The sequence below is a fragment of the Camelus bactrianus genome, chromosome 7 (assembly GCF_048773025.1).
Source record: "Camelus bactrianus isolate YW-2024 breed Bactrian camel chromosome 7, ASM4877302v1, whole genome shotgun sequence".
Classification (NCBI taxonomy): domain Eukaryota; kingdom Metazoa; phylum Chordata; class Mammalia; order Artiodactyla; family Camelidae; genus Camelus; species Camelus bactrianus.
The window spans coordinates 35,891,721-35,911,312 of NC_133545.1; the positions used below are offsets into that span (position 1 = coordinate 35,891,721).

The following is a 19,592-nucleotide window of genomic DNA, read 5'->3' on the forward strand; positions in this document are numbered from 1 at the left end:
TAGGTGGTAAACTCATAATAATATGAGTGCAGGAAATAGGGGATGTTTGTACTTTTTCTGTCTAATGATACAGACAATTAAATATGATTATGAAAGCAGTAGCCTGGTGAGGATGTGAAGAACATCCCATCCCTCATTCCCACCATGCATTCTAAATATAGCATTACTTTGTATGAATTGACTTTATGAAGATCTATTTTTGTCCTTCCATCAAGGCCATCCATAATCAAAAGACAACCAAATGACTTTGAGATAAACTGTATCAATTTTCAAAATGATTATAGGTGGGCCATTACTCTGGGGCAAGTTTGGGGTGATCTGTTTGCATTTATCAACCTCATCACCATAAGATGCTCACCATTTCCCCTGTCACTTCTTTCTTGACCTCTGACCCATATAAAAAGCTACCTATCTGCTTATTTCTCTTGCCCAGCTAAATGTCCCTTGCACCTCAAACTCAACATATTCAAAACAGTCCTCATTGTTCTTTTTAACCCCCTAAACATGTCCAGTTTTGCTTTTCTTCATATTTTCCTTTTCTTGGTGACCAGTTTGCTGAAGCTAAAACTCTATGTCTCCTTAGACTCTTTTCTTTCCCTCAACTTTTCTGTCCAGAGACCTTGCTGGCATCTGGTCCCTCTTCATCACACCTGCTGCTGCAGCTCTGGTTGACCCTATTCTCTCTGGACATTGTGGAGGGACACAGAGATCAAGGGGGGGCTTAACAATAAGTGTGCCAAATGTCCTCAAAGGAAGAACTTTAGAAGACAGAGAATCATATCTACACAAAAAGGAAATTATGAGCCCAAATTTGGGAGATATAAATTGAAATAGACAGATATGAGAAAGAACCAATTAGAAATCTCAGAAATGAAAAAAATGTACACATAGTAAGTAAAATGTAAAACAAAACAAAACAAAACTACAACAGGGAAAATCAATAAAACATATAGAGTAACTCTAGAGTGGATTTTGCTAAGGAGAGAACCAGTAACTTGGAGAGGACCAGCATACACCCTAAAAGATAAAGGAATGAAAAATATGAACGTGAAGTTGTGTTAAAGGACACTTTAAGAAGTTCCGTCCTGTGTCTAACTGGCAATCATACTAATAAAGAATGGAAGGAATGGTGGAAAGGCAATATTTGAGGAGATCCTGGCTAATACCTTACCTTTCTGGAATTGAAAGAAATTCTACAGGGGCCCTGGATTTGGTCAGTTGGTTGGATAGAGAAACTGCCATGAGGAGCTCTGTGGACTTAATAATTTGTCGAAGAGTCGTGAGAAAAGGGAAGGTTTCTAAGCAGGGGAGTGATGTGGTATGATTTGTACTTTAGGAGGTCAGAATTTGAGAACTGTTTTGTAAGAAGTAAGATGAAATAAGAGAGATTAGTTAGATAGCTCTTGCAGTAGCCCAGGTGAGAAATGATCTTGCCGTGACCTAGGACAGTGGCAGCCAGCGGAGGCAGAAAGAGGTGAGACATAAGTCTCATCAAGATATATGAGAAGACAGGAAATCGATGGTTGATTATATGGAGGTAAAGGAGAGCAAAATATTAAGGACGATAATGATATTTCTTGTGAACACCTGGGCAAATGGTGGTGACAGCTACCAAGATAGAAAACACTAGTGGAGGAATGTTCAGGTGGACTTGTTCTTCATGAAAACCTTACAAATGGGTACAGGAAAATAAGGCAGCCTCTCTGTTGGTTGGACCTCCTTTCAAATTTCCTTTGGGTTTTGATACACTGGCCAACTTGTTTACCTAGCTGGGCTCTTGGCCTCCAACGTAACCACCTTTCATTAGAAAATGCGCATTTGACTATGTCACTTTCCTGCTTAAAAACCTGTTATGGGTTCAAATCATCCAGAGTTATGTATGGGATTTAGACATTTTTTTGCCTCTAGCTTGCTTTTCTAGCCACTCTCTCTCATGCATGTGACATTGTCAGCTCCTCCGTATGCAACATGAACATCCACTTACCATGCCTTCGTCAAAAAGTGCCCTAAGCCATCCAAATAGCATCTATTTTTTAATTGTTTCTCTGTACCTACAGGCAGAATAAAGAAGGTTTAGAGAATCACCTCTGAGGTTGACTTGGCAGGACTGAGGAACAAACAATAGTGCGAAGGAGAGGAAAGATGTAATGTTGATTGCAAAGTTCTTTTCTGGCCAACTAGAAAAAGATGAATAGAAGCTGAAAATTGGGAAAGAGAACTTTGGAGTAAGATTGGAATTTGTGGTTATGGAAAGATACACACTCAAAATGGCCTGAGACAGAAAGGGACTACAGTGAGGTCAGGGCTGGAGGTGTTAAACTCAGCATCTAAAGTGAGACAGGAGCTGGAGCAGAAAGTTCTTTCCCTTGGGCATCAAAAGTTTCAGTGTTAACTTAGGATTTCATCATAATTTATGTAGATAATGCATGAGGCAACATCATCTGTTCTCACGGTAGTGCTATAGCACTGTGCCTTAAATAACGTTTTTCAAGAACTCACTATGTACCAGGAATGAAGATGCTCAGAATTCCACTGCCTTCCCCTTCGGTGTTAGCTCTGGGCCCTTGAGCTTATTTTTCATGGTTGCCAATATGCCAATGGGGAATAGAGTTAAGAGCAAGTGTTCTGGAATTATATAGGTTGGGTTCAAATTCTGGCTTTGCCCCACATGCTATGAGGCTTTGAGCAAGCTTCTTAGCATCTCAAAATCCTCATATGATGTTCTCATTTGTAATATAGACTTAGTAATATCATCTTGTAGGAGGTATATGGTAGTCACTCAATACATAGTAGCTATTGCTATTATCGTTATTACCAGAAGGGCTGGCCAAGTGATGATAGATAATGAAAGTCTGGGTTGATGATGTGTCAAAGGTAGCACAGTTTTGGAAAGTGCATGAGGTTGTGGCCATTGTTTGCATATTCCAGACCCTTCCAGGAGAGCCTGTGTTATTGTTCTAAGGCTGCGGTCCCGCCTCTGGTGGCCGTGGTCACACTCATGAGACGTATATTTGAGACTTGGAAGCCCATGTTCCTCCACTACTTGCTGGCAGTTGTCTCAGCACATCCATTACCACTCAAGAAAGAGTGGCATTAGTGCATCCACTCACAAACAAGAAAACCAGCTCCATGACAAAGTATAAGAAGTAACAAGTAAAAGGGGGGAAAACTAAATTTAAAAAGGAAACTCACTTCTTAATACTCCCTTTGCTACTGGTTCCTATTGGTGTTCTTTTGACTGCTGCCCGACTGCCAGTCCGTTTCTTTGCAGTTGATAAACCTTCATGAACCTGTATTTAAATCGAACTTGAGCCCTACTTTGCCTTCAGAGCTTATCTGGCTTTCTTATCGCCACTCACCTGGTCTGATAGTACCCTATCCATCAGAATCAGCAGAATCATTTCTTTATCCTACCAAGCCTGTCTGACTTTTTACTTTTATATCATGTACATAAATAGGATTAGCCTTCCACATATGAACTTGACATAAATAAGACGGCTATTGCACAGGCATCAAGGTGGGCAGACCTTAAGACTTGAATTGACTCACAGTGTGAATCACTCATTTCTGCATAAAAGAGGACATGACTGCAAGGGTGTGGTGGAGGAAAATGGCACGCCAGCCAGGCTAGCATCCTCTGGGAGTACTTCTTGGAAAAGACAGACATTAAGGAAGGTAGAGAGGGATATAAGAATTAGGAAATTTGTTGTTGTTGCTGCCTGAGATACTGCAATTTGGGGAAAAAATTTTTTTGCTGTTTTATAACCATAGCAACCTTGATATTAGGATAATATAAAATAGTCAAGGACAAGGAAGGAGACTCACAATAGATAATTGCTATGAGTAGGGCTTCATTTTTGCCTCGTTCATCTCTATATTTTTGTCATTTTCTAAAATTGCAGTTTCCTTTCCAATTGAAGGGAAATGCAGTTTCTCCTGAGTAGAAGTATATCAGAATACCTCCCAGAGAAAGGTATTTCGACTTGTCTGTAACCCACGAATACATAAGAGTACTAATTATTTTTGTTTTTGCTCATTTACATAGTCCAGAGATTTTTATGATGAAAAGATTGTACTTTGCTTTCTAAATCTGGTATTTAATTAGTTTCCTGAAGCTTGAAACAAGTCATTTTTAATAAACCATTTTTGAAACAAATCATTCGTCAAGGAAAGTTGGCATAGCCTGTCATCTTTCAATTTTTAAAATTAATGTGATACATGGTTTTACTACTTTGGAGATGCAGTTGTGAGCATCTTTGTCATTTCTGACAATTACTGGAATCTTGTGTCAATGATTCACATTGGAACTGTTGTCAAAATACTTGCTTTCCAAGAACCAGCTAAATTTGCCTCAGGAAAACGTGGTTTTGTCATTAATTTTCAGATTATTTAGGATGCTATTAGGAAAACAGAATATGTATACACACCTCTCAGGACACATCAGATTCCTCCATACTGAAGGTTTATGACTCAGAAGCATGGAGATTAGTCATCAGGCTCTTTGGAGGAAGAATAAAGCTGTTATAAAATGACTGGTGTCACTGACACTGTGTCAGGAGGCACCTCCGGGAACTAGATGGGTTATTGCACATTAAAGTTTCTCCAAGTCACATTGTAGGCTAAGTCGTAGTCAACATGCATATCCCTTCTCAGAGGTGTCCTGACATTTGGAAGCTGGCTTTCTTTTCTCTCTGGGCCAACATTACTCATAACTGCTGTGCAGAATATGTTCAATGAATTTCCGTCTATAAAAGCAAAGTAAAATCCCCAGTGCTGTGCTGTACCACCTCAAAATGTCAAAACAAAGCATCTGTCACATTCTTTTAAAGCACTAGAGAAAGGCTTTTTAATAGTCTAGGACCAGAAGGTTTCTGTCTTTGTGGTAAATGGTTTTGCAATTAAAGGGCTGCACAATGATGGCCCTATGGACAGGTGGGTGCGTAGTGGTGATTGGAGATTCCTTCTGTTTTCCTGTCGCTGTCTTCCATTTTCAGCTCCTTCCTGGGCTTCAGAGGCAGTCAGAAGAGACCAGAAGAAAGGGAAGGAAGCTGAGAGTCTCAATAAATAAATTCTTAATTCTTAAAAAAAAAAAAAAAACCACTCCCAAATACACACCTCGTGGCCTAGCAGCCACTCTCTTGGAAGGTGACAGAGGTGTCTCGGGGGCAATGTCTGCCTCCAAAAAAGTAGAATCTGGTCGGCAGAAGAAAACAAAACTGAGCTGAAGAATAAAGAATAGGATGAGATGGGTGCCAAAGACAGCACTGAGGGCTGGAGGCACTGGAGGAAGAAGGAAGAAATGGATATACATTCATTCATTTATTTAATTTCTTTAACCAACTTTTTTAAAAAAGTACCTGCAGAATGTCCAAGCAGGATGTAAGAAATGAAAGAACCTATTCATAGGTAACACATATTCAGTGCCTTCCCATGTACCAGGTGCTATTCCAATGTTTTTACATACATCATCTCGGTTAATATTCACTACCCTACAATGTGCGCGGTACTGCTTTTATTTTCAGAAAAGACAATGGAAGCATTGAGAGGAGAGGTAATAAACTGAAGGTTACAAAACCAGAGACTGCAGAAGTTGGGGCTCAATCCCAGGAAGTCATTTCCTAAAGTCATTCAAGCACTCATAGTCAGGGGAAGATACATTTGGGCTGGGTGAGATCCCCAAGTGGGGTGCCTTGTCGATGGACGGGAGCAGGTGGTTGCATAGGAACTCTCCTCATCAGGGGCGTGGTAGGGAGGGGCGCTGACGAGGGACAACAGCTGGGCCGTGTCCGGGAAGACGCCTCAAGGCAGGCTGGACTCCATCACCTCTGAAATAAACATCTGGGGACTCCCAAGGATGCTTCTTCTTGGGGTTCTCTCATGCCTGAAGGGAACCATGAGCTCTGGGTGGGAAGGTGATCTTTTTTTTTTTTTTTTTTTTTTTTTTTTTTTTTTGCTATAAAAGCGAAGCAAGAAGAGGATCTGGTTTAGTGAGGAAGAAGATGAAGGGTTCGTCTTGAAGGGGTGGCAGGATACCCACGTGGATCTGCACCAGGGTTTGTTGGGAGTGCAGGTCCAGCTCTAAGAAGAGGGGTTGGGGCCAGGGGAGGCTCAGATTCAGAAATTTATGATACTGGAATTTTATTAAGGGCAAATGAGAGAATATAGAAAGGAAAGCAAACACCCACTTTAAGGACTAGAGAGAGAAGAGAAGATTGTCAGACATAGATTACAAATGAATTGCTAGAGAATTTGGCCATTCTCAGGAATGTAGGTGATTTTATGAAAAGCAGATAAACAAATCTATTTGTATAGGAAAATTTGCTTTCTGGACTTGCTGTCTTTGGTAAATTAAGTTGAATAAAGGAATCCTTAGGGGGAATAAGAGTTAAAATAAAAAGGGAAGAATAAATTTCCAAAAAGCAACCACAAAAGCATATTCATTGAATGTAACTGTTGGCACATGGTATTTTGCCAGTCAAATTCATATGGAAATGCATAGTTTGTCTGACAAATAAAAATATGTGTGCCATCATTAAAATTTTCCTAGATCAATGTAAAGAGAAGAATACTTTCGTATTCAAGATGAGTGACCTCACCGTTAAAGGGAACGGGGTAGAGAGTGCACATAATCCCCGATCCCCTGCACGTAGAAATCTGGTAACTGTGCAGCCCTCCAGGTTATCCTTAAAAACATTCCTGCTTTTCCCATCTCAGCTCAGTGCTGAGTCCAAGAAGGTAGTTTTGACCTTCAAAACAAAAAAGCTAAAGGGATTTAGTATCGATTTGGATAAGTTATGAAAACATCCTCAGGCAATTCAAATAATTTTGTCTCAATATTCTAAATCCAGATATCTTCAAATAGAGTTTAGAATTTATTTTTAGTTCCTTTAGGATTTATGGAGTCAAAGGAGGAAGTACACGTTTTCATCCTTTCAGATTAAATTTTCTTTTTTCCTGGGCTTTTCTCTCAGCGAAGTGAAAGGCAAATTATTATGTGGGTCTACAAAAAGCTACCAAGGTGTTGTGCTTGTCCCCCTGCTCCCAAATCTCAGAGAATTGGGCAGAGAGACAGAAACATCTTATGTAACCTGAGCAAATGTCAACTAAAACATAGGCAGAGCCGGCATGTGGCTTGGAATTTGAGTCAGGCAAGGGGCTCACGTCAAATTGAGGGTTTTATATAGGAAGTGAGAAAAGCACTACCAGAAGAGTGGATTTGGGGTATCTTGTTCAGTCCCTGTTTCTGAGAGTAGTCCCGCTCACCTGTGTGACCTTACTAACAAACGGTGACAGTCCTTCGATTAGTATCTGTTTTATCACTTGTTGAATTACACTCTTCATCGGCTGGCTGGCTCAGTACTCTTCCAAGCTGTGACTCACAGAGTGGTCTGTGTGGGGAGTAGTGACAGCCTTCATGCGTCCAAGCAGCTGCTTTAGGACACCCAGCAGTGGTTTACATGGTAGGAAGTGGGATGTGTGGTGATTAATCCAGGCCATCCTTCGACATGGTTTTTCTTTACAGTCAAACCTTTTATTTTTGTTTTTGAAAGTTAATGAATGTGTGAATTTTCCATTTAACAGAAGTATTGCAGTTCCTCTTGGATCCTGTTAGCGTGTATGTAACTAGTATAAGGGGTGGAGAAGCTCCCTAAGGTGAATTAAGATGCCTCATTCTTAAGGATCAAGAAGATAAGACAAATATCCTAAGTCCTTAGGAGTGATTCATTTAATGTGCTCAGTACAGAGAAGGACTGATCAGGGACATCTGCTTCGAGGAGGTGGCTTTGACATGGAGATTAATGGTAGGTAAGAGTTCATTGTTAGCGTTGGAACAGAAAGGAGGAGAGGGACATTTCAACAATGGCATAAAGTGAAAGTTTGGAGGTGTGATTTTTTTCTGGGAGGGTGGATCATCCACCAATCCAGAAGCATGGGAAACATGTACAACATTAGTAGAAAAGTTGATAGCTTGAGACCAGATTGTGGAAGGCCTTGGGTGACAAGCTAAGGGATTTATGCTATATGTGATGGTCACTGGGGATTTATGGAGGATATTGGAGCAAAAAAATGACATGAGCAAAGTTTGTGGAGATAGTCTACTTTGCCTAATTAGCGTTAATGTGGGGATTGGAGAGAAAGAAACTGGAAATGCAAAAATCTATTTGCAGGGATCTGGTGTCAAGACCCTGAGAACTTTTTTGCTTGTTTGTTGAAGTCTAGTCAGTTTACAATGTTGTGTCAATTTCTGGTGTACAGTGTAGAGGAGCCAAAGGTGGTAGTAAGGTCTGCAAAGGATAAAAGGGAGAGAGGTTGTGGAGAAAGTAATGATGAGACTCGGTATCCTGTAAATGTGTGTATCACAGAACAGAGAAGGCAAGGATATGTTCTCCAGAAATGTACATGGGAGAACTGCCCGAAGTAGGCAAGTGGAGTGCAGGAACTAATGAAAGATAGGAATCTGAGTTTGATAGGCCAGTGGAGCATTTGATTGGAAATTCATGGCAAGTAGTTAGTGCTAGTAATGATGGGCTGGTATTCAGGAAAGGCACTGAGGCTGAAGAAGCAAAATTAAGGGCAATGGGACTGGGGAACTATTCATCTCGTAGGAGTCAGAATGAGTGTCACGATTTTAGAAGGGTAGTTAGGAGGAGGTGAGAAGTAATGATGTGAATGTCACAGAGGAAAATACATACATAATCTTGTAACAAACCAGCCCTGGAGAGTAGAGAAATAAAGGTTAATGATGCTCTGGGCTGTAGTGGTGTGATAATGAGACAGAGAAGTCATGGCCAGGGTAGAGGGATTTTGAGGGGGGCTTGATTTTTATTGGGGTGAATTGATGGGTAGGGAACGGTGAGAGTGATGTTCTTTCTTTATATATTTAATGACATGCTTGCAGGAGAGTTAACTTGCTGTTTCTAACAAACTATCAGAGATTTCAAGAGTGTTTGGGACCAGACTACCGACTTAGGGCAGTTGAAGGGAATGAGGAATTGACCAATTAAGTGAAAACAGAAGAGATAGGAACAGAAATTTGGAGTTAGGAAGCTAGAGGTAAAAGAGAAACAATGAAGAATCTCTTGGATTATTGGTTATAACTGTAGGCAAATGAAGGAAATATTGCAGCTCTGGAGAGAGGGTTTCAAAAAAAAAGGTATTGTTGACATTGTCAAATAAGTGAATGGATTAAGGGAGATGAGAATCATGAAAAGTCATTGGAATTAGGTTTGGGTGGTGGGGGCCAACATTTCATTGGAACAGACAGAGAATGGAGGGGACAGGTGTAGGAAGCAGGCCATGGGACCAGCCCTGTCCTTACATAACATTCATTTTAATTGGTGAGGCTGCATTGTAAGTGCACTGTGTTCAGTTAACTGTGATTTCTTTTCCTCTGTGGTTTAAAGTTTTCTTTTAATCTTTCTGTGTTAAATCTCTAAGCTTTGTTCTTCCATTTTCTTTACTCCTTTCATATATCCAACTTCAGAATGTTCTAGATATAATAGTTCTAGAAGCCCATAGACTTCTGTCTTTTCAAATTTGATTCTGAATCTATGAATCAGATCTGAATTAAAATCCAAGAAATTCCTCTAAGTTACCTTGACTAAGAATTCTAATTCCAAATGCCTTCTCCTACATCAGTAGCAATACTTTCTTGGCCTGATTGGTCCTTTCAATCCAGCCCTGGTATTTATATTTCAGTTTTGAGGGTGCAAGGAATAAGATTAGGGAGCGAGAAGACCAGTAGATCCTCATGAAATACTGATAGTCTGGAGAGGTCTCTGGCAGCTAGAAGTACAAAATCCTCATCTTATAGGAAAAGTTTGGTTCTTAGACAGTTCTTTTGTCCTTTGGTTGTGAGAACACATTTGCCCCTCAACTCACAGCTAAAGCCATAAACAATGGACAAGTTCTTGCAAAGACCTCGGAATTTTATAACAGGTATCCTCACTGTAGAACCTCATCTCCTTTTCTAATCTTATTCTAAAGGAGACCAACTCAGGATGTCAGGATTACCCACCATCTTTCCACCTGTCAACAACTCCAGGTCCCTCTTCTCCCTACTGTGTTTATAGTTGTAGGTAGACACTCTTTTGAACACAAGCTGGTGGACTTATTCATAGAAGCTAGAGCTCCAGTGGGAGGGAGAGCATTGGAGGAACACTGAGGACTGAGTTCAAGTTTAATCAGGGGCTAGATCCCAGTAGAAAGGACTATGAATAGTGTTCAGAATTAACCAAGAGGGCATACCTGGCAGCATGGAGTCCGAGGGCAAGGATGCAAGGAGGAAATGGGGCTCTTCTAGTGACAGGAGAGGGTAAGGAAGTGGAGCCCTAACCCTTTTCTGAGTCTTTTCTCATTTGGATTAATTCTCATTTAATTTAACTCTTATAACAGCCCTGAGGGGTGAGTAGGTCCAATTGTAACCGAGCAGGACCCTATTGGCATCATTGGTGACCATCTGGTATCTGTAATGGTGTTTGTAACTGCTTAACTGTACAGTGGTTTCAAGAGCTGTTCTCATGCCCTTGCTGACCAGGGTTGGGCTGGAGAGGAGGGAGGCTTGGGTGGTTTACCCAATCCCTTCGTGGTGCTGTGTGTGGAGATCATGCTCAGTGCCATGCTCTTGCCCCCACTGCCCTCCTTTTGACCACTTGTGGTTTCTTTATATCCTGCTGTTCGAGCTGTAGGCTTCAGCCTGCAGCAGGAGGTCGCAGGCCTCAGCATGCTTAAAAGGCTAAAAACATTTATCAACCTGACTTTAAACTGCACAAGTTTTTCTCTAGAGCTCTTTTCCATGGAGCCCCTTCCTATGCATCCTTTGTTGTAGGAACAAGAATATTAAGAGAGTCCCAAAGCTGGAGGTGGACTTCATACCCAGCAGAGGGAAAGGGACAACTGCATCTGCAAAAGCAAGAACAACTTTGCAACAATTTTTTTTTACCCTGTATGGGATCTCTGTCGAAACTAGTTCTGCCTCTTGAACCTTTAAACTTATAAAAAACCCCTGCCTTCTCTCCCCAGCAGGCTCACAGACTTAGAGGCATTAGCGTACTGTGACCTTCTTTGCCTGGGAAAGAAATAAAGCTGCCTTTTCTACTTCATGCAAAACTCTGTCCTTGAGTCTCAATTCAGTAAGCAGGGTACAGAGGCCAAGTTTCATCAGTAAGATGCCCATTTTACAGATGAACTAGTTGAGGTTCAGCAAATTAAGGAAATTATAGGTCTCACTGCAGATGAGTTGACGCAGTTGGGATTTGAATTGATTCTCCTTGATTCAGAATTCCTTTCCCCAGACCACAGTGCCCTTCAGAAGGACAGGAGGAGAACATGTTTAGATACATTTTTATGGATGTATCTGAAAATCCAGGACCATGTGTTGTATTTCTTTGATTTCCCTTCCCCATTTGTTTCTCATCTGTGATGTGTTCTTTTGGTTGACACACTACTGCCCATCCCAGGAGACAGCCGGGGTCTGTTTGCATCCAAAGCAGAGAGTTTCGACATCTCTGGGCAAGCTGTGCGCGTCTCTTTGCTACATTCTTTCTATCTGCAGGCAGGCAGAGCACAGCTGTGGCTGTTAGACCAGGAGCACAGCTGTAGTCAGCCACGCAGCTGACACCACGGCACATGGTGTCATGGTCTCGTTACTTGAGGGTGTCCTGTTCAAGCTGCTGCATGATTGGCATTTGCTGGGGGCCACGGTGGGGCGGCGGTGGGTGGGGGGAGTTCTATGCACTTTGTAGGAATGATGTCGCCATGCTTCATATTCCATTTGCTACACGTTCTCATAAAAATATCCCACATCCAAGTTTGTTTGCATCAAACTAAACTGCTGGTTGCCAGATTTATGCACTACTCTTGAGGAATTCTGGTTATCATCTGACCTTAGGGGCTGTCATCGCCTATGAGGTCTTTGACCAAAGCTATGTTTCATCCTGATTTTAATCAGGCTATGGTAAATATGATGTACGTTTGGTTCAACTAATAATGTTAAGTAAAAATTTTAAAAAGACCACAAAGGTGATAAATCATTAATATTGTTGATGATGGCTTGAGAAAAACAACAGACTCACGACAACAACCAAGAATAGCAAATGTAAATTCTCCTTGCTTAGATATTTCTTTAAGCCTCTTCTCTTTTTTAAAGCTTAAAATGGTGAAATGAAACTAACAGAAAGTATTTCCTTTTTCTCTATTTTTCAGAAAAAACCACTGTCTGCAATAATAAAGGAAGTCTGTGATGGGTAAGTTTTACTCAGGACTTATCTGAGGCACTCCAGTCTACAAATTGAGAAGGAAATAGAATATTCCTGTGCAGTTGTAAAATATTATTCATGAAGTCACTGCTTGATCCGCCCAGAGATACCAGGAATCACTGTGTAAAATTTCCATGACTTTTCTACCCAAATATCATCACTACTCCTCAGAGAGCAGAAAGTGTGGAATGAGTGATACATGCACACTGAGATTGGCTTTTATTTACTTTGAAAAGTTGTGGTTCATTCATCCTGCTCAGCAGGGAGCAGTTTAAAAAGTTTCTGAGGTTAAATACACATTTCATCTGGTATAAATTGAGAGGGCCACTCAGGTCCCTACAGAAGATAAAATCATTTAAGAGACAAGTCAGTGGTGTTTGTGCTACCACTGGGAACTTCACAATGATAGTGAACCAGCCTGCTTCTCTGGGGCTGCTCTAGCAAGTCAAAGGAAAAGTGCACACATATGAAAGTTGCATGTATTTGTTTGTTTTTTTAAAGCAGAGCTGTGAGTAGATTATTCCTTGGAAATTATTTAAGACCTGAGATCCTTAATTAGAATGTTCTGGTATACAACAGGTGGCCTATTTGGGCATTGTAGAACACAGAGGCAATTGAAATGTAACAATTATCAAAAATTTAAATTGCATGTATTTCCTTTGTTTTCCTATCTCTGCTCCACTCCTTCATAATAGGGAGAAATGTAACTTTATATTCAAATACCCCTTCCTCAAAGCCATGAAGATAAAATGCTTAAAGGTGAGCAACAGGCTTGGAATAAGACCTAGATAGTCCACATCTGAAATGGTCTCACGGTAACACAAGGGGGGCTAATGTCATTTTGTTTGAGACACTGAACAGTGGGTATGTTGTGTCCTGGTTCAGTTCCAAACACAGGGTGTTTAATTCATCTAACTCTATGAAACAGTAAACATGAAAATGACCCTTTTTTGTTTTTTCTGATCAGTGTATGCTTGTATTTTTCAGGTGGTCCCTTGCCAACCACGAATACTTTGCACTGCAGCATGCTGATAGTTCCAACTTCTATATCACAGAAAAGGTAGGTCCAGCACGTTATTTAATCTGAGACACTTATATTTAAGGAAATTAAAGTATAAATGATGTTTCCTCTGATCAAGGCTAAACATGCTGGTGTAAATTTTACATCCCTACCATGCATGAAAATAGAGTTTGCAAAGCAAACAACTGCTACTTTAGTATTAACAAGGGGATATTTAGCCCATTCAAGAGTGAAGACCAAATATGTTTCTGCATTCTGTTTTAGCAACAGCATTTGCCTTCTAGCAGTGAATTTCCTAATTATCTCTCTGTCTTATTGCTTGGTTAAAGCATCTATTTGATACTTAATGACTTAGTCTAGCTTTCCTTTCTCAGACTTCTTTTTTTTTCCTGAACAACCTCTAAGCTCTGCTTAAAGTAATTGAAACAATGACAAAAAAAAAAATTTCAAAGCTGGCATTCTGTAGGCACGGAGTGTTCTATGGCTCTTGGAAGCCCTGCTTCTTGGGTGATTTTTATTCTTTAGGGAGCTTGGAGGAGAAGGCGGGAGTTGTGGAGACTACAGTAGCTGTGGCAGCAAGTGCAATGTCTTAGAGATCCCTGGCAGGAGAAGGGAAAACTGACATTTCTTCAGCACCTACTGTGTGCCAGGAACTGGGCCAGGCCCATTACATCATTGCTGATTTCGTCTTCAAGACTAACCTGTGTGATGGAAACAACATTGGCTTTGGTTAACAGATAAGAACCTGAATCATAAAAGTCAAATGGCTTGGCCAGTTATCTCAGGGGTAATAAACCAGAGAACCAAGAAGCAAGTCCAGATCTTTGTGCTTCTATCACTTTTCCTTTTGGGAACTTCTAGAAAAGTTTTGCATTCATTTTATGGAATTTTATGGAAAATTCACTGAAATGCATAGGAGCCAATGTCCTTCACATGGAACTGATAACCTTCTGGGGTTGGTGGGGAGGGGAGGGGTAGCGCGGTGAATGGTTTTCATTACAACAAGGTGGTCAGTGCTGGGACAGAAGTAAATACAAAATGCTCCAGGAAAAGGGAGAATTGGGTGACCTAAAGCCTCCTGGCTTTGTTGCAATCAGTAGTCCCTAGAGTGATCAGAAGTTTCCCCTTGCATTGGGTGTCGGTGGAAAGTGAAGGCAGGAACCAGGGTCCTGTTCCCACTGTGACTGCTCGCCTCCCTTGGAGCGCGTGGCGGGAGGGGAGGGGCATTCAGTCCAGCCCCAGGGAGGACAGCCAGAGGCCTGGAAATGTTTCTCAGAAATTGCTTTATTCTTCCCAGATGGACACTGAAATCTTCATAACTGATCATATTTTTCTCGGTACAATGATTGCCAGAAGCTGAGCGTGAACAAGTGGACTAGATTTCCTGGCTTGGGTTGTATTTATTTTTTTTTTTAATTGAAATATAGTTGATTTACAGTGTTGCATTAGTTTATTATGTTTACTTGTTCCTTTGATTCATTCCGCACTCAGTTACTGTCTTTCCCCTTGCTTCACTTTCTTAAGACTTTTCGTTTACTTTATACTGTATTTATATAATTTGCATGTTCTTCTTTTTGAGATAAAGAGGATATAAATAAATAGAAGCTAAATATTAGCAGTTAAATGTATTGCTGCTGATATCCTTAAACAGAAGATTGTCTCATTTCAACTCGATTTACCTTTTGAAGGTAACTAAAATATTGTGACTTTGGGGGTGTTATTGGAAAAGATTGGATGGCTTTCTTCTATTTGGGATATAATATGAAAAGGTGTAAAAATTATAAAGTGATAAAAATGATAAGACAATAGAAGTTATAATAGAGGTTTTCGAAGGTCACTAGTTAGGGGGTAGTGAAATCAATTTAGTTGGTTGCCATGGCATTAAAAATTGGAATATAATGGAGTAGAGCATGTCAGAGTGCATCACCTGTGTGGCTTGTGAAATACTTGTGTCACACACATACACATCATACATGTGCTAGTTGTTTACCCTGGGCTGTGGCGCAGAAGCAGTTGAGTCACAAATAGCTCTGCCTTTGATTAACTGTATTGAACTGTGTCCCCTGGTAGCTGTCCTGTCTTCTGCCATTATTGTCAGGAGACCTCTGTGCAGTGGAGATTACTGAGGATGGAATTCTCAGACTGGAGAACGTAAGCATCTCAGAGAGGAACCGTTAAAAATGTAGATTTTTAGATCCCAACCCTGGAGACTCAGAATGTCAGGCCTTGGATATGACCTCAGAATGGCAGGACTTTGCACTTTGAGAGCCCTCAGTGGAGTTCTGATGCAGGTGCCCGGGGGCGACTTGGAGAAACATTGCTCTGGGGCCACTTTCTGAAGAGACAGGGACCTGAGTGTCCTAGGAACTAAACCCTGTGGACAGGAGTCACAGTCACCTGCTAAGTTTGATTTAGGAATGTGTTTGTGTGGCCGATTCTTGGAATAATTTAAAAGTTCACGTACTATTTATGCTTTTATTCTAATTAATATTAATAGATACTCAGAAAATTCACATGACGCAGAACAGTGGGGAAATTACTATTTTATAGGGCACCCTACTCATTTTCTGGAAAACCTTGTTTTGCCCGAGGAAATTCTTGAATTCAAAGGAATGTAAAGGTTTAAATTTAAACGTTGAATGTAAAGGAACTGCCACCTAAATCTGTCGTCATTCTGGGTCTCTCTTCACTGGCCAGTAGCAGAGATTCTTCCTTTACCAAAAGTTTAGGGAATGAGAAGACTCAATTTCCCAATCGTAGCTCCTTGTTTGTAAGTAAAGTGTCATCGCTGCTCCTCCGCAGCTGTTACTGGGCACAGCGGCGCGTGCATGTGGCATAGAACTTGACGCACACAGCGCAGGGGAGGGACCTTGAGTCCTGGGTCCTCGGGGGCAAACCTGGGCTGCCTTCCATCTGCAGTTAAGCCCACCTCGTTTCTTGCAATTACTCCTAAAAATAGAGCCCATTTCCTATTTATTAAGTAACGTATTTAGCATCATCTTGGTTACTTACAGCTCAGTGAGTTGTTAGGTAATGTTTGCATTACCATGGTAACCGGTGACTAATTTTCGAAACTCTTACATGTTCTCGGTTACTGATTTTCCCTTGTATGTGAGTGAGTGGTCTCCCTCCATCAGGCAGAGATGAAATATTGCCTGTAATTTTAAAGAAGAAACAATTCTCCAGGCATGGCCTGACAAGCTAACACCTTCTATAACTGATGGATGCTTGTGAGTCTCTTCCGAGATCCTCAGGAAGGCATCTCCCCTGCTTTTCTCATGTTATCCAAACCCGTTTTCTGAAATTGTCTTTATTTGCTTATTGGATCATTAACTCCTGTTTTTCAGCGCAAGGGAAGAAAATGTCAGGTTATTGAGCAGCGTTCAGCAGAAGCATAACGTGCAAATACCTTACAGAAAGTTAAGATTCAGCTATTTATAAGTTCAGATTTTACCACAGAAACATTTATATTTTCAGGGTGATGTCTCAGAGACAGAGAGAGAAAAAAAGAGAGAGAAAGAGGGAATACAAAACAAAAAGTAAATTGTGTATTTTTTCAGCTTTATTGAGGTATAATTGACAAATAAAATTGTACGATATTTAAGTGTATGTCATGGTGATTTGGTATACACGTAACATTGTAAACGGATTCCCACCATCTGGTTAATTAAGATATCCATCACCTTATTTATTCATGTATTTATTTAGTGACAACATGTAAGTTCTACTCTCTTAGCAAATTTCAATTATACGATACAGTGTCATCGACTAAGTCACCATATTTTACATTAGGTCCTCAGACTTTATTCATCTTATAACTTGAAATTTTATAGCCCTTTACCAACCTCTTGCTATTTCCCCCAAGCCTTCAGCCCCTGGCAACCAATTTTTCTACTCTCTGTTTCTATGAGTTTGACTTTTTTGTTTTAATCTTAAGATTCCACAGATAAGTGATTCCATGCAGTGTTTGTCTTTCTCTGACTTATTTCACTTAGCAGGACACCCTCAAGGTCCATCCATGTTGCTGCGAATGGCAAGCTTTACTTCTTTCTCATGGCCAAATAATATTCCATTGTATGTATATATATACACATATATATACCTCATCCTCTTTAACCGTTCATCCTAACCATTCATCCTTAGGTTGTTTCCATATCTAATTGTAAATAATGCTGCAGTGAGTATGGGAAGGCAGATTCCGCTTTGATAGCCTGCTTTCCTTTCCTTTGGATATCTACCCAGAAGTGGGACTGTTGGATCCTTATTATGGTTCTATTTTTGATTTTTTTGAGGAACTTGCATACTGTTTTCCATAGTGCCTACACCAATTTACATTCCTACCGACAGTGTGGGAGGGTTCCCTTTTTTCGTATCCTCACCAACACTTACCTCTCTCTCCCAATCTCTCTCTCTCTCTTTGTTTTTGATAATAGCCATTCTAACAGGTGTGAGTGGTTTCTCATTGTGGTTTTAATTTGCATTTCTCTGATGATTAGTGATGCTGAGTAGTCATATACTTGTTGGCTGTTTGTATGTCTTCTTTGGAAAAATGTCTATTCAGTTCTTCTCCCCTTTTCTTAAATTGGATTGTTTGATGGCTTGCTATTGAGTTGTGTGAGCTCCTTATATATTTTAGATTTTAACCCCTTATCAGATGTATGATTTGCAGATGTTTTCTCTATTCCATAGGTTGTGTTTTCATTTTGTCAGTGGTTTCCTTTGCCGTGCAGAATCTTTTCTGTTTGATGTAATCCCACTTGTTTATTTTTCCAAACTGTGTGTTTAAGTGTTCCAGTGGAATTTGTCTTCCAAAAAAGAATTCTACAGAGAGGGAGTGCTAGGCATTTTAGTCCATTATCCTCATTCCAGTCTGATGATGAGGTATTATTATCTCTGACTTACAGTGAGGAAAGTGAATCAGAGAGCGATTACACAACAACTTGTTTAGGTCATACAGATGGGCAGTGGTCAAGCTGAGGCTTGGACCCGGATGCTGTCTGTGCCACCTCCTGGAGACCCTCTGTCCCTACTGCCTGGGCCTCGATTTGTTTATGACGCCTTTGTCTTGCTGACACCAAGCCAGTGATCCTGATGGTAATTGCCTCCAGTCAACAAAAACAAGAAGTTACAGCCTGTGAGCATTGGTTACTAGTTTACTAGGCTGTGGCTTCCTTATTCTTTAGGAGGATGACTTGGAGAAATTTGTAACATAATCTTCCACTCAGTAGGGATTAACAAAGCACATTTTCCTTTGCCTTTGGTCTGGATTGTCTAATTGTCTAAGGTAGTTATCAGTCCACTAATACCATTCTTTTTAGGCAAACAGGAAAATTGCCTCGTCATCCTTAACCTTAAGCATGCAGGCAGGTAGGTCCCCAGAAAACACGAGGCATGGTGGAGGGTGCCATTAGGAGACTGTACTTGTGGACAATTGAAGTTTTATCATGATTTCACAATGGTATTGGTGCCCCTGTGCTAAGACCTACTTCAAAATGTATGAAGTATAGTGATACACCTCGGCAGGATCTCGTTTCTTTAAGATCTTATTTTGTAATAATAGAAATAACCATGCCTCATCCGGGCCCTCTCTGCAAAGCTGGCCCCAGGAACCTTTGGGAAGGAAGTGGGGTCGTTTGAAACGTACTCCTTTTTAATGCTATTCCCACTTCCTGGGTGCTCTGATTTCTCAGACAGGCCTTGAGCTCCCCCAAATCCCTGGACAGACAGGAACTGTGTGTCCCTGGGACTTGTGTGACCCACCTGGGTCAGGAGACTACTTGATTATTGTGTGGAATTCAGTTCAACTATCACAGTTTGAGCACTGGACTCTACAAAGAGCTCAATGAGAATACATTTCATTCCCTGCACCCTTGGATCCCAAGGTCTAGCGGAGGAGAAAACCTCGCCGTGGGCACGGGTTCTGAAGAAGGAGAGGGAGGGACAGAGTAGAGGGATCCACAAGGATTCTGGAGTGGACTAACCATGTCTGAACTGAATTTTGAAAGACTAATGGGATATGTCTCCATTCAAGGACAGAACAATTCTTGGGAGTTTTAGGCGCCTGGGCAGGCCACCTGAGGAGTCAGTTGGGGGACGGTAACAAGTGCACTGAAGGTTTGTTGGATGCTTGCTCTGAGGAAGGTGTTCAGCTACGTGCTTCACGTGGGCTACTTGTACTTTAATCTTCACGGTCAGCCCCAAACCAGATTTTATTGTTAATGTGCTCCATTCTCCACAGGGCACAGCTGAGGCTCAGGGGTGTGAGTAGCAGAGCTGGGACTGGACTCGGGGGTCTGACTCCAGATCCAGGGTCC

General features: G+C 41.0%; 1 protein-coding gene across 8 annotated transcripts in view; it reads left to right on the forward strand.

The window, feature by feature from the left end:
* ELMO1 (engulfment and cell motility 1) overlaps positions 1-19,592 on the forward strand; it is a 491,764-nt gene that overhangs the window by 96,738 nt on the left and 375,434 nt on the right. For all 8 annotated transcript variants that reach the window (XM_010955409.3, XM_045516965.2, XM_010955408.3 and 5 more), the window contains 2 exons: positions 12,205-12,245; positions 13,245-13,317. In XM_010955409.3, the coding sequence (XP_010953711.1) occupies positions 12,205-12,245; positions 13,245-13,317 (114 nt within the window). The remainder of the gene's footprint in view (positions 1-12,204; positions 12,246-13,244; positions 13,318-19,592) is intronic.